Here is a 27170-nt window from a genome sequence, read left to right as displayed (position 1 = left end):
CAGCTTTGCTCCCTCGGATGGCAAAAAGGTATGTCATGAAAAGGACAGGAGAATGAGTTTGGGGCTGAGATGAAAGTGCTTCTCTGAATAGCCTTTACCTCAAGAAGAAAGTCATGCAGCTTTCTTACAAAGTCGGGAGGATGAGTGGTAACTCGGAATAAAACTGTGGCTTGATTCGGACCGAATTCCAAAAGTTCAATGCCAAATAACAGTATAAACTTTACAAAATGTAAGGGATGGAATGAAATGGCTGCCTCGTGCCCATTGCTTCCGGGATAGGCTCCGTACCCCCCGCGACCCAGTAGGATAAGCGGTTTGGACAATGGATGGATGGATGGAATAAAATGGAGAGAAGTGAAACAGAACAGAAACAGCAGCCTTACACTTTAAAAGGCAGGCCTGATGACCCTGCATTAAACATCTATACAGCATCCTCCACTTAAGGATTAAAAGCTGAAGACACCAATGTGCAGAATAGTGTGTGTCTCAATTGAGAATGAAGAGGAAACCGATAATAAGTTTAATGATTACTTTGCACAGATATTTATTGAAGAAGATACATACCTGATATTACTTCGAATTCGACTCCACCTTTGGTATAATATATATAACTGAAGCTGATGTGTCACAAAGTCTGGCTAAACTCAAAATTAAGAAATTTCATGGCCCTGATGGCATCTTACCTGCATTTTAAATGAGATGCGGGATATTATCTGCAGACCTTTAACTTGGTTAAAAAATCTGTCTGTAGGTGTGGTACCTGCAAACTGGAAGCACGATAAATTAACACTGCATTATATTATCATTAAAAGCAGTGGGTACTGACAGAAAGCAGTGAGTAGTTATTAGAAGCACAATGTCAAAATGGGCCTGTGTCCTTTGCGGAGTACCCCAAGGTTCAGTTTTAGGACCCCTATTATTCCTAATTTACATAAACAATATTGACACTAACATATACAGAAAACTGGTTACAACTGCTGATAACACCACGGTAGGAGGTATAGCGGATTCTGAGTCAGCAACAGAGATGTTACAGCAGAACCTTGATCCTATTAAAGACTGGGCTGATAAATGGCAGATGAAATGTAATGTAGATAAATACAAGGTAATCCATGCAGGGAGCAGAAATATTAAATTTTATGGGTTCAACTGAAATTAAGGAACCTGATTATGGGAAAGATCTGGGTGTGTATATTTATACTTCCATGTCTCATTCCCACCCATGTGGGGAAGCAGATAAAAAGGCAAACAGGATATTCGATTACATTTGCAGGTGTATTGAGTTTAAAATCAAGGTCCAACGCAGGGCTACAAGAATGATTCCTGGCCTTAGAGGGATGTCTTATGAACAGAGGTTGGCAGAGCTGAATTTGCTGAGCCTTGAGCAAAGGAAACTAAGGTGTTAGGTTCATGTATTAAATTGGAACTATTTTATGTTGCGTTATGATATGGGTGATACGTAGCGTGGATCTGCGCATTGATGCAACAAGTAATTAAACGCAATGCATGTAGAGCCCAATTCATATGACCAAGTGGGCTGTTGGTATCGTGACAAAAACTGCAACCTGTGTAACCACAAGGGCCACATACAGAGAATGTGTAGAGTGAAACAAAACGAATGCAGCTCAGTTCAACCGTGAGTTCTATAATGACACAGCAAAAGCTAAATCTACTACTTCAACGCACAGCTTCAGTATTTCAGGAGGGCACTGGAACTGTTAAGCAAATTAAGGCACTTAACACTAGATTAAAAGGCAACACCAAAATTCTGTTCCCTATGAATTGCATCCAAAAGGTGGAGACTCAACCCAAGCGACTGAAAGAACAAGGCATCCTGTCTTGGGTTGAATGGTCAAATTGGGCAACATTGATTCTAATAGTGGTCAAGAGAAATGGTGGAATAAGGCTATGTGGTGACTTCAAGGTCACGCTCAATCCAGTCCCTCAGGCAGACCAATACCCATAACCACGCATTGAATGCATTTTTGCTTCACCCACAAAGGCCTTTTTCAGTACAACAGGCTGGTTTTCAGGGTTGTGTCTGCTCCTGCAGTGTGGCGGTGAGCCATGGAGCTGGTTCTACAGGGCATCCCGGCACCCAGTGCTATTTAGATGATATAAATATAACAGGCCCTGACGACAGCTCCCACCTAAGCAGTACTAACTAGATCGTGGACTTAGAGCGAACAATCAGCCAAAGATAAATGTGAGTTCTTTAAAGACATTGAATACTGTGGTCATACAATTGCCTGAGAGGGTCTCCACAAATCCCATGCCAAGATTGCCACCATCCTGGACACACCGAGGCTCTGCAATGTTACCCAGCTTCACTCATTTCTGGGCTTAGCCAATTACTACAACAAGTTCTTGTCAAATCTGGTGATGGTGCTCCATCCATTGAACAACGTGCTGCAAGCGAGGACCCCATACATGCAAGTGGATGAAAAGCTGTGACCTGGCATTCCAAATAGCAAACCAACTGATGACATCAGTGAAAATACTGATGCACTACAATCCAGACCTTCCCCTATGCTTACCTCAGCACATGGCATCGGGGCTGTCTTGCCCCATATAATGCCAGACAGCTCTGCATGCCCTATTGCTTTGCCTCTTGGCCATTAAATGCCGTTGAAAAGAATTACGCCCAAATTGAGAGGGGCTGAGCCTTGTTTGGGGTGTAAAGAAATTCCACCAATATTTATATGGCAAACATTACATATTAATTACAGATCACCAACCCCTAGTGCCCATTTTTAATCTATCCCAGCTATGACTGCAGCACATTTACAGAGACGGGTGTTATTCTTGGGAGTAACGATGCAATAGAGTACAAGAGCACAATGGAATATGGCAATGCTGATAGACTCTCATGGCTGCCACGTGAGCAACTCTACATCCACAGATCAGGAGATGTTCCACCTAACTCAGATGGAGAATTTGTCCATCATCAGTGCTCAAATGAAAACTAGAGACTGGTCGAGACCCAACGATGGTAAAGGTCTTGGGACTAACAATGGAGGGGTAGCCTACTAGAGATACATTGGATTTGCCTGACTATTTTAGTCAATGTGAGCAATCATCTGTGTGCCATGGTTACATGATGTGGGACATCAGGGTTGTAGTGCTACCCAAATTGTGCGTGTCGTGGTTTTTTCTCCTTCCCCGCCAAATCAGAAGTCAGAGGGCCGCTTGTGCAGTATCCAGAATTCAGTCTTTATTGCAACAATGAAGTTACAACCAAGGCCGGACACATAAAGTGTGTCCAGTACTGTTTTACACCAATTTTTATAAGTTCTTATCATTGAACAATATCTCGTCACTTAAGCATCATCATTCGTTCAGCCATTCACAATCATTGTTTTTTCCCTTAATCCACACCCCTAGGTGATAAGTTTCTCCATCATTTCTTTTACCGTTTGGTCTCTCGGCTGAACATAATGGTGGCGCGAGCAGCTCCACTTGGTTTTTTAAAAATGCTCAGCCGTGAACTTCTGGTGAACTCAGGCGAATCCCTTCCTTCAGTAGTAAACTTTGGCAGTTTCAGCGTTTTACACATTGTCTAACTAAAAGGTTGATAATATATTTGTCCTTTAACATAGTGATAAAATATACGTTAATAAAAGTGAATATTCATAGATTCAGGACTAACAAAGTAGCTAACAGAAACTCAGACTAAAAAAAGGTGCAAATACATACTCAGTTGATTACATTATAATGTTTACATTGTAATGATTAAATCATGGATATTTGGCATACTTTTTAATATCATAATACTTGTATTCTACGTTATATAGTGCTAAATAATATTCCATATGCGCTAAAGTACTAGAGGCGTTTCCTGAGGAACACATGGGTGTTGTGAAAATGAAGAGCCTTGCTGAAACCTACGTCTGGGGGTCAGGCATTGATCACCAAATAGAGGATTCAGCCAAGTCATGTGCCGGGTGTCAGCTGACGCACAAGCAACCTTCACTTCCTCCCATCCACAGCTTGGAGTGGCCAAACCGTTCACGTGGACAATGGAGGGCCTTTTCTGGACTGAATGGTCTTGGTCGTAATTAAGGCATATCAAAGTGGCCGGAGGCCTTCATGGTGAAAAATGCTGAAGAACAGCAGTAGCAATAATAACTCCACCCAAAACAGAGTAAGACCGGGAACTTAAATACAGAGCGTTAACAAGGATAATGAAGGACTGGTGTGAATGATTGAAAGCTGGCAGAATGGACAACAGGTGAAATGAAGTTAAATCAAGAAACACAGGAACTAACAGAATTTAAACACTTGAAAAATAGCAAAGACAGGTGAAAAGAGAACCAAGGCAAAGCAAAAAACCGAATACAAGTCACGACACACAGGAACTAGAAATACAAAACGAAACACTAGGGAAAACTACAACATGCAGAGAGGAAGCAGGTTTTGAACACACATGACAGAGGGGTGAGTGGTTGCACACTCAGCTCACTGAGGCAGGTGGCCGTCCGGGTAACGGGAAACATACTAAGGACTTTGACAACAAGGAGGAACAAGATGGCCAGTGACCTCTGCTGGCCAAACAGGGAGGAAACATGAAAGACTGGGACAGATGGGTGCAGTCCCTGACACATTGCGGCTAAATAATTTAATCTCTCTCGTCTGACCATAAAACTTTTCTCCAGAAGGCATTTGGTTTGTCCATGTGGGCAGCTGCAAATTTCAGTTGAGCTTGAAGGTGTCGATTTTGGAGCAGGGGCTTCCTTTTTGGTCAGTTTCCTTTCATCTGAGGGAGACATTTGGGATTTTCTTCTAGACCTTGGTGACAAATCCAAATAACTTGTACTTACATACAATTGTTTGAACTGATGATTTTGCAATCTGCTGTTTAGAAATGACGCCAAAAGACTTTCCCCAACTTGCACAAATGTACAATTCTTTTTCTGAGATCTTCACCAAGTTCCTTGGACTTTCCCATTGCTCTGAGTATTGATCAATCCCATGAGTGCCGTCAAACAAATCCTTTTTATGCTGGCAAAGAGGAACTGCCGGCTGCAGTCAATCATGAGCACTAACGAGAAGTTAATAGGCCTAGGCCTTGTCAAGTTAAAAGACAATCTAAAACTTTCAGTATGACTTATTAAAAGATTTAGGTGAATGTATGTATATATTTGAGCCTGTATGTATAATTTTGACCCTGTGTGGATTGCAGAAAATTCAAACTAAATTCAAACTTGTGCACCCAATTCTTCTTTTTAAAAATCATTGACGATGTATGTTGTATAATCATTCCACCCTGGAAAAAGAATGGTTCAAATAAATCATTAAAAGTCAAAAATTAATATGATATTCATGCCTCAGATGAGTGTATGTAAACTTCTGACCTCAACTGTAACTATCTAACTAATATGATTGCCTACTTCTTGTCTGGGTCACTCTTCACACTAACTTCTGAACAATTAAAATCTTTTATTTAGATGATGAAGTATACCTGCAGACTAAATTTGTGTTAAAAATGCAAAGTTATTTTTAATGAGATAAATTTACAATAGTGTAGGTAGTGTACCCGTTCAATTACTAAGTGGATCTATCAAGCAAAATTAGAGGAAGGCAGTTAATGTGAATATTTGCACTGAAGGAATGAAATTTAACAGCCATAGTCCAGAACACTATATGATGTTCATGATTTGTTACCAGCAGGCTGCTGCTTAGAATGATGACTGTGTAGCTGATTCCTGGTCTGTAATGCTGTCAGCAGTTTATTGAATTCAAAATTTTAAAAATCATATCCAGAGCTTTGTATAAATTGCAAAGCTGAGTGCTGAATATCCATCCACCCATCCATCCTTCTGTTTGTCTGTCCATCCATCCATCTATCCATCCATCTTCCAGCTGCTTACCCTGCTCAGTGTCACAGGGGTACTGGAACCTAGTGCACTGACTAGAAGCTGTACAATATTCTTGCCCTTTGCTAGCTCAGTGTTGCCATGGTTCTGTTATCACGCTTTTCGTCTCTCTCACCAGCCCACAATGCTGACTTGTGCTGTTAAATGCCACTTGGAGCGTAAACACTCGTGATTATTCACACACACAGACGCCCCAGCACACAGTGCCCTCCCAGCACGCTGACCCCAGAGAGAGAAGGTGTTGGATGCCACCCAGCCAGCCTCATGTCCCCTGGTTGAGCCGGCATAAGCTACACCGCGCACGGCCACACGGCGCCGATCAGGGTGTCGCCGCTCTCATCCCTCTCCGTAATTGCTCTGAGGTTTGGGGGCCCTCCCAGTGAGGCCAGCATGCGGAAAGTGGGGGATCACAGCCCAGCTGGGCTTCTATAGCGCTATTGCTCTTTGCCTGGTGGGTGCTTGGTCTCGACCCATCTGGCGCTGAAATCTCATTCCGTGTCTAATTCAGTGAAATCTTCTCCACCTTCCCAGCTTACCCTAAACCTCTAGTGGGTACTTACCGTGAGTCAGGGGTGTATCCGGCTACAAAGTGTGCTGCTGACAACCCTGAACTACATCTGGTGTGTGTATCTCACAAAACCCAGTGTCCAAATTACAAATTAGCTGCCAGATTCTTCTGTCTGTGTGAGTTTGTTTTCTTTTTTATAATTTGCAAATCATCTGGCAAGGAGATCACAGTAATGTTTATTGCTCCCACAAGAAAAGCTTGCCAAAAACAGAGTGCGTGCCGCATGCAGAGGTCAAATGACACATATCTTCACCGTGGACTGAGCAGAGGATGTGGCGTGTGTGTTTACGCCTCAATCAGAGATAAATCATACATGTGTGAACACACATGCCTGGGGCAGCCGTTTCTCTAAATGGGAATCTAATAAATACCACATGTGGCAGATCACCATAAAACGTCATGCAGCTTTGTCTTTCCTTGTTATTGCATTTTTCTCTCCCCCTGCACATCCCTCCATCTCTGCTTTGTCTTTCCTTGTTATTGCATTTTTCTCTCCCCCTGCACATCCCTCCATCTCTGCTTTGTCTTTCCTTGTTATTGCATTTTTCTCTCCCCCTGCACATCCCTCCATCTCTGCTTTGTCTTTCCTTGTTATTGCATTTTTCACACCTCCTGCACATCCCTCCATCTCTGCTTTGTCTTTCCTTGTTATTGTATTTTTCTCATTCATAAATGATGCCACAGTTCACATCTAATTATTCTGATAAATTTGTTAATAATATTTCAAAAATTAAAATTAATAATACATCGCATATTAAGCTTTTGAAGCAGTCTGACTTTGTCAGCCTCGCCTGATTTCCTTCTATCAGCCATTGTTTGAGAAACCTCTAGTGATTATACTTAGCAATAGCAAGTGATTGGTTTTGGCACCTCTGCAACCCCAAGCTGCACTTATTCAGTTCTAAATGACAAGCGATCACACAGGTTTGCAAGTTTTCTGGCTGCTGAGATTGCTTGGAAGATCGAGTTTGATCCTGAAGCACACACACTCACACACACATTCACACACACTCCCAGTGACTCTTCCATGTTTCTTTATTAATTATCACCCATTTTGCAGCACTGACACCCATCTGTAACACATTGGCAATGTGGGACAATGAGGAATAAGACTCTAAAACAAGACTACCAATTAGAAGTGATCAGAGAGTAGGACAAAGACATGGTGTGTGAGAGTTGGCTGGCTGTCATGTGCTGGTGAAGAATGCCGTCACGTCTTCATCAGACTATGCTCTACTCCGACTGCCTGAGACTCACACGTCTGCTGATGTTATCGTTGTAGAAGGCGGAAGTGCAGCTGAGCTTGGTGTGGATAGGATCCTACTGACATAAACGTACATTCTCCAGGGGGTTCACAGGCTGTGCATGTATTCTCTGTTCAGAAAGACCTAAAGCCAGCCAAATCACATGACCGGGCATATTTTTACCTTACCTGTTTCTTCTTGCTCCCTGCTCAAAGCACATTTGAGTTGTCATATTTGCATATAGACTGTAAAGGCCCCCCTCTGTGAGATGCTGTCACTCGGAGGACAGGCAGTGACTGGATCTTGGGGGGATTCAGACGGGTCTGATTTGCATGCACTCTCTTTGCGTGTTTCTCTGGTGCTGGTCTACTGGGCTGAGGTTTGTATCGCCTGATATGCCTACTCCATACAGCCACTGTACTGTACATGTGCTCCAATCAAGGTGATACTGGAGAAGATGAGAAAAACTAGGAACCAAACTTTGAATGGCAGCTTTAAGTTGAAACGTCCAATAGGAGTCATACGTCAATATGTCACTGACTAATAAGGGCTTGAGTTGTAGCACTACACCTGGTGTTTGTTAGCATGTGTCCTAGAACTTGGTTTCCTATCTGATTCTAGTTTGTGGTTTGACACAGAAAGCCCAAAATAGATGGTTTACTTCCTTCCTAGCTTGAAAGGGTTTTAAAAACAAACAGGAGAGCTAGATTCTCTTGCACCTACATTGATACCTATTGATACACAGTTAAGGAGTCATTTTTTCTCTGACCTTAATTTGCTTCTAATTTCTTTATCTCTAATTTCTTTATCCTAAAGTACCTGGAGTCCCACAGCCCTGTAAACTGGGACTGGGGGGTGTAGGGGATTTGGGGTGGGACACAGTTGGAAAACATATCAATCAGGCGTCAAAAACATTATGCGGTTCGCCCCAGGTCACTGAAGGCCCATTTGCTTTTCTCCATTCTCGCAATATCCTTCTGTCTCAGAATTACCAGGCAGCCTGGCAACCAGTAGGGGGCCCTCTCTTTTTGACAGGCTCACTTATCAAATGTCGGTGAGCTGTTCGAGACACTTTCATCACCCAGATAAATCAGAGATACTGAGAGGAAGGGAGCCAGATGCCCGTGCCGGTTTCATTCCCCAGCAATACATTCAGTAATCACGCCTGTGGCCGTCTCAGCCCAGCCCTCTAGCGGTGGTCACACTGACATACCAAATCTAAGCAGCTACATTCATCAATTGGATTAGGACACCAGTGATTAATCCAAAGAATTCCGTCCAGGTAAAAGGCAAATTAATGTATGTACAATGCATGTTCTGGACATATCCAGAGGAATAGAAAGTGTGATTTTTTTCTCTAGTGTTTTCTTTATAAAATCAGATGTAACAAGGTGAGACTTGCTGTTCTGAGAGGAACTGCAAACGCAAGCAGGTGCGATTTGCTCGTACTGGTGAGTGTTTTTCCCAGGTGCTGCAGCATGTGTGAGTATGTGTGTGTTTGCATATGTGCCTGTGTATATGTGAGTGTGTGTATAGGCGAGCTGTGTGCGTGTGTGACTGGCAATGAGTGTGTGTATATGTGTGCGTGAGTGTGTAGGTGGATCAATGTGTGTATGTCTGCGTGTGTGTGTATACGCAAGTTGTGTGCGTGTGTGAATGGCAGTGAGTGTGTGTGCGTGAGTGTGTATGCATGTGTGTGAGTGTGTGGGTGTATTAATGTGTGTGTGTGCATGAGTTATGTGTGTGAGTCTGTGTGCGTGAGTGTTTGGGTGCATTAATGTGTGTGTGTGTGTGTGTGTGTGTGTGAGAGAGAGAGAGAGTTTATATAGCTTACAGCACACCCTGGTCTATTTACAGTGTACACTGATCCACAGTCTGTGGTTTATAGGTCAAGCTCTGTTAGTGAGGGCAAATTTACACAGTGGAGTTTTTGCCTATCTATCAATCTATCTATCTATCTATCTATCTATCTATCTATCTATCTATCTATCTATCTATGTGAATGCAGGCTCTGTGCGTGCGCAGTTTGCATGCTTTCCTTGGCTTGCATGGGTTTCTTCTAGGGACTCTGGTTACATTTCACAGTAAATGGTCCAAAGTGTGTGTGTGTGTGTGTGTGTGTGTGTGTGTGTGTGTGTGTGTGTGTGTTCTCCCTGGGATACACTCTCATCCCATCCAGGGTGTCCCCTTCTTCGTATCCTGTGTCTCCTGGGATAGGCTGCAGGCTGTCCCATAACCTTATACTGGATTAGCAGTTAAGGACAATAGATGCATAAAAGTCTAGGTACCTCTCCTAGACAGAGAGGTAGAAGGCGGCACAAATTACACAGACAAAATTTTAATCTAAGATACATTACAATGGAGGAGTTACGTCGATTTTCATTTCCAGAAAATGCAGATACATTTATCTTGATTATACAGATTATTTTGTAATATATCTTAGCAACTGGCTTTATGTGATTATGGTTGATGCCTTAACCGCTGCACCACCTGCAGTCCCAGCCAGGAAACTGGGTCAGATTCTGCTGCTGGCTCAGAGCTGGCTGCACATTGTACCGAGGACCGCTGAGAGCTTTCGGGGTCATGCCAGCCGCAGCAGAATGTCAGCGGATATGGGCGGCGATGCAAAATTCAGAATTTATTAATCGTGCCCCATTTCAATCATGAACTAGAATTTGAATTGAATTGAACACACCCAGCATAATGTTCACGTGGAATTTCAATTGGAATGACAGGAGGAAGAATTTAATTTCCATTACAAGAAATTCAATGCAAACACACAATACGTGAATTGTCATTTAATCTAGAAAAACATTTTTAAAAATTGTATTTACTTTGTCACATGGAGGCTGGCAGAAGGAGAGACGATCCTGGGAGTGGCTTTGCAACAATGGGGGAACTTTATTATGAACAGACTAGACCAACAAAGGACTGCGTGGGATCAAAGCAAAGGTATGTAGGGCAGAGAAACACGATAGAGCAGAGCCAACTTGAACACAATATTAGGTAGGGAGAACGGGGACAAAGAAACACTAATGGGGCAAGTACACCAAACACAGAAACTCACAGCACTTACAATGCATGGGTTAGGGCAACAGTAGGTACTTATATAGACAGATAACAAGGCTGGAACAAGTGACAGGTGTAAACCATGTGTCAACTAATTACCCCATTAGGAGAGAGAACTGGGAAGAACACGGGGTGACCAGGACATTCGCTGGTGAAATGGGAGCCTAATAGACACAGTAGGGACAGATGATAACATAATTTCTGGTGATTGTATATACTGTGGTTGTATACATACTAGTGGATAAAGTGTACTTTATATTTACATAATTGTAAGAATAAAATGTATATAACCTTTATACTATCCAATCAATATACCTTTGGTTTATTTTCCATAGGCAAATATTTATGTTTTTGTGTGCTGGCATTTTTTATGAGTCTGCAGTAACTTTCTTGTGAGTGTTCGTGGGCTCCCAGATGGATAGTTACTTGTATGACGGTAACCCTTCATACGGGGTTTGAGTGAAATGTATTCTATTTTTTAGCGAACTGCTAGTTTGATGATTTGTTTATTAAAAGCAAATGATAGTGTACATGGCAAAAACAATTGCTTTATTTCACGTAGTTGCTGCTATTTATTTTCTTATGTACAGAGCAATAAATTTTATGGTAACGCTTAAGTTTTTAGTAATTTATAAACACATTCCTAACAAATAACAATGCATTCATGAAGCACTATAAACATGGCTATAAATATTTATCAAAAGCCATAACACATTATAGATGTGTGTATTATGCGTTATGAATGCTTTAGAAGCTCTCGTCTATAATGCATGATAGAAACCTTTATAATGCAATGTTATGGTCAGTATAAGCATTACGGATGCTTTGTACTGCATTATAAAGGTATCTATAATGCATTATAGATGACGGCTTCATAAGGCAGTCATAATGTGTAATAAGCATAGCTATAATGTTAATGTAAGTAAAAAACTCCTTTTAAATATTTATAGCCATATTTATTATGCTTTATGAATGCATTATAATGCATTAAAAATGTGTTTATAAGTTACTAAAAACATGGCCTTAAGTAAAGTGTTGCCAGTTTTATTGTTCACTTCATCCTTAGCACCATAACAAAAAGTAAAACACCATGGCAAACAAAATTATGCTTTATTCCAATACATATGGGTCATTGTTCAATATTGGTACATTTAATAAGCAGAAAAAAATCTCCATTTAGTTTGTAATGTTCTGGCCTGTTACATTGAAGGTTTTGTATGGCATGACACCATATTTACTGGCATAACACCGCATTTGCTGCCATAACTCCATATTTGCTGCCATAACTCCGTATTTGCTGCCATAATACCGTATTTGCTGCCATAACTCCATATTTGTTGGCATAACACCGTATTTGCTGGCACAATACCATATTTGCTGCCATAACTCCGTATTTGCTGGCATAACACCGTATTTGCTAGCATAACACCATAGTTCTGCTAGCTCATAAAAGTCAGTGTGGTTTTTAGGGCCATTCACAATTCACTTCTAAATGGTGCACAACCCTGCATTGCATGGCCACAGCCCTTTGTATGAGCTGCAAAGCTGTGTTTCCCCTGACTCTCACCCTCTGCCCTGATGGCAGGCTATATGTCTGATCGGTAACAAATGCATTTCGAGGGTTTTTCAAACCCCAAATTTTACTACCTACTTAAGTGCCTGGTCAGAATACAGAAACAAAATGCTGATTGGTTCCCCCGGGTTAAGCACATCAGAATTAAAGACAACTTAAGAACAGACCGCCATAAACCCTATTATATTAAACATTTAGAGTAATTACAAAGTGAAAGGCTCTGCCCAATGAAAGGTGCTATTTCATGCAGTGGTTGAATTATTGAAATGGAAAGTTTATTGATAATTTAAATTAATCTTCAATTTAAATACACCAGTATGATATGCCTATTAGACTTATTTTAGTGCAAGAAATGGCTTGAACCCTTTCCAATGACATATAAGCTGTATGGGCAGCAAGTGAAGGTGATTGTGATGAAAAGTTTGTTGTGCGTGGGGGTTGGTTAAGTCACTGATGTAAGTACTGTGAGTGATGTTCCTGAAAATGTTTTTAAAAATTATTGATGAGGGAAGATCAAATATTTAATGTAGATGAGACTAGCTTATTTTGGAAGGAAATGCCTGCAAAGACCTACATTTCAAAAGAGGAAACTACCAGGCCATAAGACATCAAAGGACAGGCGAACAATATTGTTTTTAAAGTTCAAGCCTTCTGAATTGCTCCCTAAATCCAAGGGTTCTTTGTCATACATTAAGGTATCTCTTCCCGGTATTTAGAATTCAAATGCAAAGGTTCTTGAGCCATTTTGACCCTGCTGTTGAACGTTGTTGCTTGGCCATCAAAATTCCTTTCAAGATTCTTCTTTTGCTTGACAATGCACCCAGCCAAGCACTTTTTATGACCTTCACCTAATCTAAAGGTCATATCTTTAACCCCTCAACATCACATTGCTACTTCAGCCGATGGATCATGGAGTCATACCCTCCATTAAGGTCTATTATTGATGGTAGACCTATTGACAAGCAGTCAGGGCTACTGAAGGCAATATTATGAGCTTAAAGGAGTTCTGGAAAAATTACAACATAAAATAGCAAGACTGTGTATTGGCAAGAATCTGGTGATGCGATATGTATCATGATATGGACTGTCGTATTATAAAGAACATACCACTATATGCATAAAATCTGAGTTTAAAAAAGTTTTTATGTAACTTTTTATATAATCTGCATTTCTATTCATCCCGGTCCCTGTAAAATCCAATAACTTGGCACTATTTCTTGTGCAATCTGAGCAAAAATGAACGAACGTCTACCCACACTTCAGGTCCTTACGCTGGGAAGCCTGTCTAAGGCTTATGCACTCAGCCATCGGTAACATTACTCGTCAGGTAGGTTTGCTTCTAACGTTGGCGGTTTTGCTTGCTAACGTTAGCAGTGCGCCCTTGTGCTACTTTTGTCTGAGTTTATGTTGTTACATTGGAGTGGAAGAGTCAAATGGCTGAAGATTGATTACAACGCTGCTGTCTAGTGTTCAGAGTTTAAACACAACACAAAATGAGCTACTGTCTGCCACGCATCCTTGCATGTAAACTATTCATTAAAAATCGATACAGTATCGTAAAATATCTCACAAAAAGTGATATGTGTTCAATAATTTAGTGCAGCCTTGGTAGGAAAAATGAACTGTTTCTCTAATGTTTTATATAGTACTGTATACCTATACACATACATAAACACACACACACACACACACACACATTCTCTCTATTTCTTACTTTGTTTTTACTCTTACTATTACTACTACTACTGTTTTATTATTATTATTATTATTGTTGTTGTATACTGTTATTTAAGATGTTTAGTGTATTTCGAAGTGTTTTTTAAGTGGTTTATATATATGTATATATACTGTATACCAAGACATTTTACCAAGTTTACCTACGAATCAGACTTCCCTCAAGGAGTAACTGAGTAGCCAGCTGTCCCCTGTACCCCCAACCCCTTCCTTAGAAAGTTCACTCCCTCCCCCGCCCCCCTGCAGGCACTGGTCACTTTAACATCAATCATTAACCCCTCTGTGCTGCTATACCATGTATTGTTTACATACACACTGTGTATATAAAGCCTTGCGTCCAGCCCCTGTTTCACACGTCGTGTGAATTGCTCTTTAAGTGTTGTGAGAAACCGCCTCCATTACTTGCTGTTTGCATGCTGCACCGAGGTCCTTAGGATAGTATATGGATAGTAAGCCCACTGCACTCAGTTCCACTTGACTTGAAGTTTCTCTTTATGAGAAGCTCTGTCTGTGGGCACTTAGACAACAGAAATTTCCTACCAAAAAAAGACAGACATTTATAAAACAAATACGCCCATGTCCTCTATACTCTCATTAAGTTAATATAACTAGAGAAGTTTAGTATCAAATTTAAAACTTAGAAAGGGCATTACTCTTATAATTTAATATTTCTTATAATTTAAACACATTTCTGGTTTTAAATTAATTCTAATTTCCTGAACTAACATGTACAGCAAATAGCTGTAGCCATTTCCAGCTGAATGTTGGCCTGCGTCAAGCTGGATTTCATCAAGTCCCATGGGTCATTTGGATATCATGGAAGGTCACCCTGGAATACTGCCAAATGTGAGAATCTGCTCCATTGCCTAACTCCTCTAATGCCAGGTCACTGCCATTCAAAGTTTCAGGGGGCTGGACTGTGGATGAAATAGAGTAGATCGGGAGGAGGGGGGAGCAAATTTTGTCAGAAAATACCACAGTAGTATTGCTTTCTAAAATACCATCTACCTTGGTATAATGTCTGGACAGTATGAAGGCATAAAAGTTAGTTACTGACCAAACCTAGCAAGATTTTTTGACTACATTTGGGGGGAGTGGTGCTGGCAGGTAATTTTTCCAACCAGCTGGGGCAGGTGTGTAGCAGGACATTGGTCATCCACTGCAGGTGTCAGGGAGCTGTGTGAAAGATACGCATTTACGTGATTATGTAAGTTTTTTATGCTGAATGTTTCTATGGATACTAGCCACATTTACGATGCATGTTATTTGGACAGATGCGTAGTGGGTCGGCATGTATGTACTGCTGAATCTTTTAGATCCTTTAGTGCAGAAAAGATAGTAGTGAAAGGCTCTACAAATACACAACCATTCGCATTAAAGACAAGGATCTCTTACCTTCCTTAGGAAGTCAGTTTATGTTTGAGAAGTCAGAGTAATAAGCAGCCAAGAAGGCGCCACTCCTCACGATTAAATGGATCTGCAAGCCAAGTTTGCTTCAATCAATTATTTTTCATAAAGGAAGGAATAATATACTGGCATTAACTCGTGCAGGGGAACAAAATATTAATTATATCTAGTTTCATTATAAAATAACCTAATTTTCAGACGTTAGCCATCAAATGGCAACCAGGCAGGTATCGGGGGGTGGGGATGGGGGGGCACGCCAAGGTGGGCTGAAGTTATGTGACAAACACACTGATTCTCCTCACCTGAAGTCTGTCCCCCCTTCAGAAAACATATCCAAGACCAAGCTGAATCTAGATATATTTTTATATATTTTGGGGAATGTATAGAGAATGTTTTCCATTTCTGACAGTCAAGAAAGTGAATATTTGAAGGTCTCAGGAGAGTCCTTAGTGCAGATGCTTAACCTAAAATGCATACAATTTAATTCAGATTCAGTTTTGCTGCTTTACATATGATTAACTGGAAATTAAACCATACAATGAGTAATATAGGAATAATTTACACTTCTACCATGAATATAGAACTAAACTTGATAAGAAAGATTAATCTCAAAATTAATAATACCTTTTAACCACACATGCAAAACTTTTGAACTACTGTCAGGAAAAAATGTTTTTTAGATTCCATTGCAAACTTTTTTTCATTTTTAATCGTTCCGTGGATGAAAATCCTTATTCACTGACATTCTGTAAATGGATCACATTTGTAGGACGTTTCTGTATTGACTTCATGTTGCCTGAAGTGAGCTGGGCACAGGGGAACGCAGGTCTGCAGCATACTGTTGCAAAAAATCATTCACTTACACCACAGGTGGGACTTGTGTATAAGCACAGAAATACAGCTTGTGGAGGGAACTCCAGGTCACTGGGATAAATAAATGAAATCACAGTGAAGTAATCTAGGTGCTGTCAGCGTGTCCCCATGGAGGGGTACATCCCACCCGAGACCTTTCCCCAGGTTCAGCCCCTTCGTCAGCGGTGGTAAATAACATCACAGATGCTGTGGAACAAGATAAGATGAAATGCATAAACCGACCCCGACACACCGCTGATAATGACGTGGGGAGGGGTGCCTGGCGGGGGATCGGCAGGAGATGGAAAGGAAACTGCAGTAGCGTTTAACTCGGATGTTTTCTGTCAAAACTTAGATGATAAGCAAAATCACTTCTGAAATCACACGTTCTGACTGTGGATAAGGAGGGAAACCAGCTACACACATTTCATCAAACATAATGCCCCTTGTTTGCTAGTTAATTTAAAAAAATCTCAGAATGCCCATTGAATATTTGCTTCCCTGTCACAAACAAAGGGCAGAAACCCAGAAAACCTGCTCTGGAGGACACTAGGTTTTCTACAGCGTTTTTCAGAGCAAAGAATACTTTTATTCAAAAGCTATTGAATTTTAATTTGAATTAAAAATCTTCTAAATTCATCTGAAAGGGCTGTACTAGCCTGTGTCCTCCAGAGGGCGCTTGTTATTCCACAACCTATTTCAGAGCAAAGAAGTATTTTATTCAAAAGCCATTGAATTTAAAAGTGAATAGAAATAAGGCTTCGGATACTTCTGACCGTATAGGTGATAAATATTCTTAAAAGTGTTTGCAGCTTTGTGTCATTTGATAGCAACATTCAGTTCTCCAGCTTCTGTCCACAAACCTTTTCATGATTCTCTTGTTCTTTCATATCAAATCATGGTAACAAATCTCCTTAACACTACTCTCTCTGTCACATTATAGCTCTCAATGTTTAAATATAGGCCTAAAGGCTGCTCTGGACATCTGATTGGCTGTGGACTGGTACATGCTGGTCAGGAGAAGGATCGTCAGTATATGCTGGCTGGAGAATGGTGAGCATGAGGCGGGCAGGGGGAGCAGAAGGTCTGCATGAGGAGCTGGGAGAGTCTGCTTGGCTGCTCCTATAATCTGCATTTAAAGACCAGATTTCCCGCTTTTCGATGGTGGGCCATTTGTGTCAATGCACTGCATATGTTTTTAATAAAATGCCATCAAACTATTTGAATCCCACTGGGACCCTAATACCCAAGTATTAACATTGAGGTCCTTCACATCTTTATGGACCTTCCTGGAATTAGGTGTTCACTCAGGGCTCTGTGCGCTAGTGTAGGTGCAAATAAAGGATGTAAGTAGTGGGGACTGAAATTGCACATTACAATAGGCCTATTAAAGAAAGGTAGCTTAATAAAGAATGTGCACTCAAACACGAAAAGGAAAAGTTAAATAATTCAATCAAGTAGTAAATGTATAAGGCTAAATGTTGGCTTATCATACACTGCAAAGACCTTTGTTGAATTCAGAAAGCCGTCTAAGTCATGAAGGCTAATTTGTAGATAGTCCCTTAGCTCTCTGCAGGCCATAGAGAATGTATTGTACAGCTTCTAAAAATAGGCGATTTTTGAAGCAAAGAAAGTAGTAGCTGATTGTCTCAATTACTAAAAAATTTAATTTAGCCATGGAACCTTGTTACATCAATTCTTCAAGAGTGACTGAAGAAGGAACATGGAATGTCTGAATGTGAAACCAATTTTAGAATTGTGTGCATTTTTGTATACAAGTCCAGTCATTTGTCACAGTAGTGATCAAGATACTGTCAGATTAAGGCAGTTAATTTAAAAAATGTTAACGCTTGCATTTTTTTTTTTGCCGGATGTTTTTCTCCAGCGTGAGCTACAGCTCAGTGTGAGTAAGTGCATTAAGCTGAGATACAGCCGCATCATTAACAGTGATGCTTCAACTTATTTATATGGAAATGAAACAATCCTGAGGGCCCTTTGTGTTGCAGCCCTTAGCTTTTATGCTGCCAGGGGGCGGGTTGTAGTTTACGCGCTGGAGATGCACCCCCAACAAGACACCCTGCGGTAGATTGGGACGGTAAGGAAAGGCAGATACCTGGACCAAGGGAGGTGCCCAAGGCAGGCTATTAAACTCATGGAAGGAAATGCATGTTGTCCCTTTAATATTTAAGGCGGACGTGGCAGAGACAAACAAGTACTTTAATCACTATTCATTTATTTTAGGCATAATAGAAAAATGTGTTTTTTCTTTACTTGTGAAAGGGGTCTCCAGTAGCCTCGATTCTGCTGTTTTCTTTCAGTCTATCAGCACCGTGACTGATGGCTCCATTAGCTAATGACTTCAGTCTTACCCCCAAAAGCACAGGGGCTCGATTATCCCCCCTGCCTAGGCGACCCTGAAGAGTGATCAGTGCAGAGCCGCAGCCTGGTTGGCTCTTCATCGGCCTCCTGTCTGTTTGCCTTCTAATACTGCAAACTGGCAACAGATAGTTGGGCTTGAATTGCGGAACAGAGATGGAGAATGTGTGTGTGTGTGTGTGTGTGTGTGTGGGGGGGGGGGGGGTAGGGCGTCTTCAGCACAGAAGCTCCTTTGTTTGGAAGTGCCCATAACTTCTCCCCCTCCCCAGGCTGTGGTAAGGCATGTTAGAGTGTATGTTTGCTTGACAGCTCCTATCTTACCGAAACAAATTCATTCAGCCCCCTCCAGGCCAAGTGAAAAATTACTCTCTGTTTCCTTTTTTCTGGCATCCGTTCCATATGGCTTGGTGGGGGTGTCTGTATTCACTCTTTGACTGACTTGGAATAAGGCGCACATTGGCCGCGTTTTCCCAGCATGCACACAGATGGGGGGGGGGGGGGGGGGGTGCTGTCCCACGCTGAAAGGCTGTTGCGGGGGGGGGGGGGGGGCAGCACTGTGGAATCCCTAATGATCTGCATGGATGAGCAGACTGAGGCCGAACGGGCCGCCTGTGGGAGGCTCTCTGTGCAGCCCTCCGGGTACAGAAAACCCCCTCCTCTGGGTAACATGTACGTCTAGTGGGACTATGACTGAGATCCATGTGGGCTGTGATTCTCTCCTGCCGGGAAATTGCCATTAATAGGGGCACACCCACGTCTCACCAGCCAGCAGCAGTCACTGATGAGTGATTACTGTTCTTAAATCATCACCCGGAAAATATTCTGTTATTTTTTCACGGTATTTCACCAGATTTAGTAACGTTAACTGAACTGCATGATTTGCAGCACCATCTAAAGGACATTTAAGGTATGGAAAAACCCAAACGACCAACTCAAATTCTGAAAACACAAAGAATCTCATACAAAGGTTGCAATGGTCTTCTTCAATTAGGATTAGCACTCTCACTAGATTGGGCAGGAGAGCAGCTCTGACTACTGCAGAGAAGAGCAGATCTGGCCATTACTGAAGTAGGAAGTTATGGTTAATAGCTCCAACGGAAGCTGCCAACTTTCATTTTACTGGTCATAAAAATTATTTCAGAACTGGAGTGTGTAATCCTATTTAAAAATGTATTTTAGGGTTATTAATGCATGATTTCAAGCTGGGTTTATCTTCACAGCTTTACCTTAGACGTTTGTGGACAGGGTCATCTGGTATTGAACAGGAAACGTTAAAGAAAACAAGAAGGACGAAGGGGCATCGTCAGCTCCGGGGGGTGGGCGGGGACTCCTTACAGCCCCGATGCACTACTGCCCCCTAAGGGAACTTTAGGGAACTTCACACCAAGAAACATCTATATCATAAAAGTGATCTTTATTGTCACTCTTACAGAAATACTGAAAAACAGTTTAGCAACGCTGTGTTTAGCAGCATAAGAGTAATAAATAAGAGATATAAGAACAGGCAAAAAGAGGCCGTCCTATTACAGAATGAGTGTCTTAGTGCAATGAGTGCAGTGTGTTAGTCCGTAGAGAAAACAGTCATTCAGGGGGCTGGGAGATGGACGCATTTGACTGCCTGTGGGTAAAAGCTTTTGATAAGTCTCTTTGTTCTTGCTCTGATTGACCTGTAGCTACGAGAGGGGGGGGGGGGGGGGAGAAAAGATGGTGTCCAGGATGTGAAGAGTCTTTGATGATTTTACTGACTCTCTGGTGGAGTCTGCCAGAGTAAATGTCCTTGGGGGGGGGGGGGGGGGGGGGGGGGTGCCGTTCCAATTACCCGCCCTGCTGCCCTTACCACCCGCTACAGGTTCTTCCCGTCAGTAGTGCAGCTACTGAACCACACTGTGCAACAGTAGGTCAGGAGGCTCTCGATGGTCCAGCGGCAAAAATTGGTCAGCAGCTTTTGGGGGAGGTGTGCCTAACGCATCTTCCTGAGGAAGTACAATCTTTGTTGTGCCTTCCCCACTTGGTGAGAAATGCTTGTGGATCAGGTGAGGTCGGCAGATATGTGGACTCCTAGGCACTTGAAGCTCTCCACCCAAGAGTGCTCAGCCCGCTTGGCTCTCCTGAAGTCCACTATCATGTTCTTGGTTTTGGATATATTCAGTTCCAGGTTATTACTGTCACACTATTGCCTCAGCTGCTGGACCTCCTCCCTGTAGGCTGATTCGTCCTTGTTGTCAATCAGTCCTATGATAGTGGTGTCGTCAGCAAATTTTATGATAGTGTTGCTGGTGTGAATGGGAGAACAGTCGGAAGTGAAAAGGGAATAGAGGAGGGGACTAAGGACACACCCCTGCGGCGTGCCTGTGTTCAGGATGAGAGTGCAGGAGATGTGGTCTCCCATGCTCACGCTCTGGGGTCTGTTGCTGAGGAAGCCCATTATCCAGGTGCACAGTGAGCCCCTGAGGCCCAGGTTGCTCAGCTTTTGAACAAGCTTGTGGGTCGTCCTGTATTAAGGGCAGAGCTAAACTGCACAAACAGCATCCTCACATAGGTTTTGTCCAGATGTTTGAGGGCTGTGTGGTTATTATGGCATCCTCTTTCGACCTGTTTGCCCTGTACGCAAGCTGATGTGTGTCGGTGTCAGCTGCAGTAGCAGCCTTAATGTAGGGCATGATGGGTCTTTCCAGGCACTTAGTGATGATGGGACTTAAAGCAACTGGACGGTAATCATTCAGACACCTCACTGCGCTCTTTTTCTTGGGCAGTGGAACAATGGTGGCTGACTTAAGGCAGATCGGAACTACAGACTGCAGTAGCGAGAGGTTGAAGATGGTTGTGAAAACCTCCACTAACTGGTCTGCACATGCCTTAAGTCCCCTCCCTGCAACTCCATCTGGACCAGCTGCTTTCCTCACGTTGACATACATCACATTAACTGCTGTTCAAACTGCAACTGAGGTGTCAAGCACTTTCAGAAGCTTTGGTGAGACAACAGCTTCCCCTTTCAGAACTGAGGCTTCCAGTCACAAGACACATCCACTGAAGTTAACCCCTTCCATACACACACACACACACACACACACACGCATGTATGGTATACCTATCCTTATGGGGACCGCTCATTCACTTCTATGGGAAAGTTGCATTTTTAATTTCACTGATCAGTGATAGCGGTCACAGATTTTTATAAAATAGAGTTTTCCCTTATGGGGACCAGGAAACCGGACCCTATAAGGGAAAAAAAATAGATATTTATTACATTATGGGGACATTGTGTCCCCATAAGGATAGGTATACCCGCTCATGCATATGCACACACACGTGCGGGCACATACACATACACACAAACACGCGCACACACACACACATGCACACAATTTTTTGATTGCAGTCACAGATTTTTATAAAATTGAGTTTCCCTTGTGGGGACTGAAAAAATGATTCTCACAACGTCAAAACAACAGGTTTATCCACACAATGTAATATATACATGACACAGACACAGACTCACACACACACACTCTGGCACAGTGTATGCAGCCTGGGTCAGCTCTGTGACGCAGATACCCACGCCGTCCTACCCCCCATGCCCCCACCTGTGGCATTTTTCCTCTGTTTTATTTAAATGTCACCACATACTGCTCTGAACACCACTAAGTCATGTACTGTATTTCTTCAAGCTGTATACACACAAGTTACATAAACAACACACCTGCAGCACTTTTTCTCACCTTTAGATGTTCTCTAAGGTGCTGTGAGAAGCTCTCAGGCCGGCCCATCCCCTGGAGCTCCGCAGAACACCATAAAAGGTCATCTGGGTCATAAGGTCATCTAGCAGACCTTCACCTAGATCCAGATGCCCTTACACAAATGTCACGGAAACACTGAAATCCCCCAAACAGGTGTTTCGGAGCCTGGGGGGGTAGGCAGCATGCTAAATTCTTGTTACCCACCTCACAGCTAATGTGGTGGAGGTATGACATTTGTTGGAGGGAGCTAAAAATAACTCAGTCACAGTAAGTACAGCACTTACAGCTCAAAATACAGTAATTACCCCCTTGACACTGGTGAGGATTGGGGGCCGAAGATCCCTGCCAATGTGAAAAATTTGAGAATAATACTCATAGCAGTCTGCTAACCTGAATGATAAAACATTAAATATAACAGAAAAATAAACATAAAAAAGAAATTATGCCAATTTCTAAACAAACAACACTGAACACCTTGCATGTCAAATTCCTTGGTCATTTCTTATCTAGACCTTTTATGTAAAACATAAACCATCTAAATTATGCCCCTGTATGTACAAATTTACTATTGTACATACTACATTTTGGACTCATTATTAAAAATGCAAAATTAACGGCACTGAAAACTTTAAAAGAAATGCGAGAAACAAGAAATTTCGAGAAAAGCAAGATCTCACAGTCACAAACAGCTAAGATGTAAGTGAGGGTAGATGCCAGGACAAGATGCCTGGTGTCCCCAATATTAATATCTTTTAATATTAAAGTTAGCATGCACTCACAGTAACAAATATTATGTATTACTAATATCATAATAAATAAGTATTATATGATTTTATGTAATACGAAATTTTTGGCTTATGTGAGTTTCTGTGAACTTTCACCAAGCTTCAAAAATATTCCTGCTAAATTGTTCACTGGAAACTGGTGAATAGCTAAATCCATGAATGTCACTTGGATGTAGCTCCCAGTGACCTCACAAGCCATCGGGGGGGGGGGGGGGGCAGGTGTGAGTGTGCAGCCACTAGAAAACGGTGTGTGTGTGTGTGCGTGCGTGTGTGTGTGTGTATGTGTGTGCGTGTGTGCATGCATGTGTGCGTGCGTGTGTGTGTGTGTGTATGTGTGTGTGTGTGTGCATGCATGTGTGCGTGCGTGTGTGTGTGTGTGTATGTGTGTGTGTGTATGTGTGTGTGTGCATGTGTGTGTGTGCATGCATGTGTGCGTGCGTGTGTGTGTGTGTGTATGTGTGTGTGTGTATGTGTGTGTGTGCATGTGTGTGTGTGCATGCATGTGTGCGTGCGTGTGTGTGTGTGTGTGTGTGGTGGTGGTGGTGGGGGGGAGTTCTATAAAAACGCTATCTAAATCGGACTGAGTCACACTGCCTGGAGCCCCGAAACACAACCCTGACACACTTTACACAGTCATTTATCTTCCCGGAAAAGGTGGAGAATCACCAATTCTGGGGGAGCAGAGCCCTGTATAGCTTAGCTGGTGCTAGTCGTGCCGAACCCACTAGATTTGTTCACTCTTGCTTCATGGCCTGATCTTTTGGTCAGAATGGCTGCCGCTTTGCTGTTGGCCTCCATCTCCCCAAGACGGTGTTTGTATGAATGACTGACTGTCCACTGCGCACTGCCAGTTCCCTGCCTGAGCTCGAGGCCCTCCATGTTGAAAAAGCAACCCAGTTTGCAAGCTTCCGGTCCCTCTTGCCGCACAACAGCGGCCGTACGACCACAGAGCACACCTTGTAGTCCTTTCTCATGCAATGGCTGCGCTGAGATGCTCGAGTCGCACATCCTGCCAAGAATAGCAACCTTCATTTACCGCCGGTCAGGCTGAGTGACCCTTTCATCTCACCGTGACTTTTTTGCAGCACTCTCCTCGCTTTCAAGCTTTTATTTCTTGCAGCTTTAGAGTCCATTTGTATGACCTAAGCCCTACCCAGCCATAACCTTAACCATAAGAAACTAAACACATTTTTTTTTGATTGCGTCCGCCCATCAGTGTGGGGACCTGAAAAATGGTCACTACAACATAAAAATAACAGCTTTTTCTTTTTATCACATTGTAGGGTATATTTGCTACAGGAGAGAAATAAATGTAATGAACTGAATAAATAGATAAATAATATGTAAAAGTGACCAGTGCCTGTTCGGGTGCAGGGAGGGGGGGGTATAAAGTCCCTCAGGATTTGGTGTGACATACAAACAGTGGGCAGGAGGGGTGGGGTGAACGGGTAACAGCTGGCCGCTCAGCGTCCTGAACACTCAGAAGGGTGAACAAACGTGGACTGAGCATACAGCCTAGTGTAGAGGATGCTGTAGCTATTCAGCATGTCTCATTAGTCTGTATCATCTACAACTGGCAGTAACCAGACATGAGCGGCTCGATCAGCTCGATTTGTTGCTGATTCTTTTTTTTTATCAGAATAATCGTGGCCACAATAATCTGCCACATTCATAATCCAACTGCCCCCCCCCACATGCATTCCTGAGCATTCAGAGTGATGACTCTGTTCTCTTTCCCTGGAAAATGCAGCATGTGGCCTAGATGGCCTCTGATATCATGACTCTCTTGCCCGTTCGAGTGTGAGGTCCTAGAACCAAATCCCTGTCCTGGGTCCCCCCCCCCCTCACAGGAAACAAAGGCTCGCCTGTACGCGACAGTTACTTTGGGTCAGACCACCCCGGTGGCACTTCCTGTCACATGGCCGTCACTAGGCGGAGGGTAGGTGGTCAGGGCGGGCAGAGGACACAGTGACTAATGGGTTGGGGGCACCTGCGTTTACGTTTGGTGACCTGGGCCAACGCGATCGAAGTAACGGAATAGAATATGACTCTGCAGGGGATGCTTTGGGGAGGAAGTCGAGCCCTGAGCCCATCAGCAAGAAGTCTGAGGCTCCCACATTAGCATGACAGGGTAGCTGGGCTTTAAAAATCAAGGCTAATATGGACCCAGACTGTGCAGGACGAAGAGCAGTGAGCAGGAGCAGGCTGCTGTGTGAGCTGTTGTGTACTGCGCGTGTGTAGAGCTCATTTGGTGGTGTTAGATCAATGTGGTAATACGAGCGGATGCCTCTTTAAAGCTCGTAAGGCTCTCCCCAGCAAAGCACTAATTATAGGTGTTGTTGGGAGCAGCGTGCAGCTTGGCAGGTTGGATGTTGTGCTTGCGGGTTAATCGTTGCTAGTTCAAATCCTGTGATGTCACCGTGAACTTGTCTGTTGAATAATGGCAAATCTACATGTGCTGTGAGTGAATTTGCTATGCGGTCGCTTCCCTCAGAGTTGATCAACTGTCTTCCGAATGCCCCTAATGCTATTTGAGACCCTCCCTTCTCCCCTTAGTGCCGCAGGATAAAAGCCCCATCATCTCTGACAGCCATAATCATAACCCACTCACAGTGCCTTATTCTGACCCTCACTGCAGGACTTCAGGCATCCTTTTCTGTCCTCCAATAACATCCAAGGTGTTTATCTGGTCATCCATTCAGAAACTAGTCTGGGTCTTTTAAAACTATATGGACTAAAATTAATGTCAATATAAATGCAGTTTCATGCTCCCCGATCGCCCAGAGGAGGATGGGGTCCCATTCCGGGTCTAGGTTCCTCTCAAGGTTTCTTCCAGCTAGAGGGAGTTTTTCCTTGCCACTGTCGCCTCAGGCTTGCTTGGTGGGGGTTCGGGCCGGTTATATATAAAGTGCTTTGTGACAATGACTGTTGTTAAAAGCGCTATATAAATAAAATTGAATTGAACTGAATAGTCAGCTGTACCAGCCAAAGCATGTAATGTTTCCATCCAGCTGATGATAGGAAACCTAAATGAGCAGATTCCCTGTATGCTATATGGTGACATTTTTCAAAGAACATGCAAATGAAACAGGTTCAGCCTGATCCCCAGTTGTCTGCAGAGATGGACCTTTCAGGTCCAGAAAGTAAAAATCCAGACCAAGATTTTGTTTCAATCAACCAGTTAAGTGTGGACACGCAGTATTAAATTGGTTGGTTGAAACAAAATCTTGGTCTGGATTTTTACTTTTTGAACTTGAATTGTCTGCCTCTGGCTGTCTGGGATAATTATACTGTAGCTTTACTTCAGGGGTAGGCAACCCTGACCCTGGGGTGTCGGTATCCAGCAGGTTTTCTATCTACCTGGCGAGTTACTATCTGCCTGAGATCAGAGATTCATCAAAGACCAGACAGGATAGAAAACCTGTTTGATATCAGCACTCCAAGATCAGGGTTTACACCCTGGTTTATTGTATAGAGTGTTTTATTTGTGCAGGCAAATATGTTTTATTTGAAGCATACAACATCATTTTTGTATTTGGTTTCTCTCCTGCCTGTATCAGCTATCTTTAGGTAAAATCTGAAAAAATGAAAATTATTTTTCCTGTTTGAATAATCAGGACCCAATCTTATTTCACTTCTTCAAAAACAGGCGGGGCTGTCGCATAAAGTAGCATAAAAAACACTGTCCACAAATGAGGAGCTCTCTCTAAGAGCGAAACAAAGAGGAAGTTAGGACCTTCTCCGAAGATGTGGAGCACTGAGCAATACTCCAAGGTCAACAGGCGCGCAGACAGGTAGGCCTGTGGCTCAAATAGACAACTATCTCTCATGCTTTCTCACTATTTTCATTGTTTTGAGTGTGCAGATTATTTAATCTGGAGTTAATCTGAGGTAACCATGCTGATTTAAGGCAGGTTTCCCCAGACTTATGGAAATCACACTGACTTCC

General features: G+C 42.7%; 1 protein-coding gene across 1 annotated transcript in view; it reads left to right on the top strand.

Annotated features, from left to right (window-relative positions):
- Nucleotides 1–10490: 10490 nt before the first annotated feature.
- The window catches only part of LOC125704798 (cytokine-dependent hematopoietic cell linker), a 34058-nt gene continuing 17378 nt past the window's right edge, over nt 10491–27170 (top strand). The window contains exons 1-2 of the mRNA XM_048970826.1: nt 10491–10640; nt 26871–27015. Coding sequence (XP_048826783.1) covers nt 26969–27015 — 47 coding nt within the window. The 5' untranslated portion in view covers nt 10491–10640; nt 26871–26968. The remainder of the gene's footprint in view (nt 10641–26870; nt 27016–27170) is intronic.

The sequence above is a fragment of the Brienomyrus brachyistius genome, chromosome 12, assembly GCF_023856365.1.
Source record: "Brienomyrus brachyistius isolate T26 chromosome 12, BBRACH_0.4, whole genome shotgun sequence".
Lineage (NCBI taxonomy): Eukaryota > Metazoa > Chordata > Actinopteri > Osteoglossiformes > Mormyridae > Brienomyrus > Brienomyrus brachyistius.
Note: the sequence above shows the minus strand (reverse complement) of the source record. Positions and strands in the feature narration are given on the sequence as shown.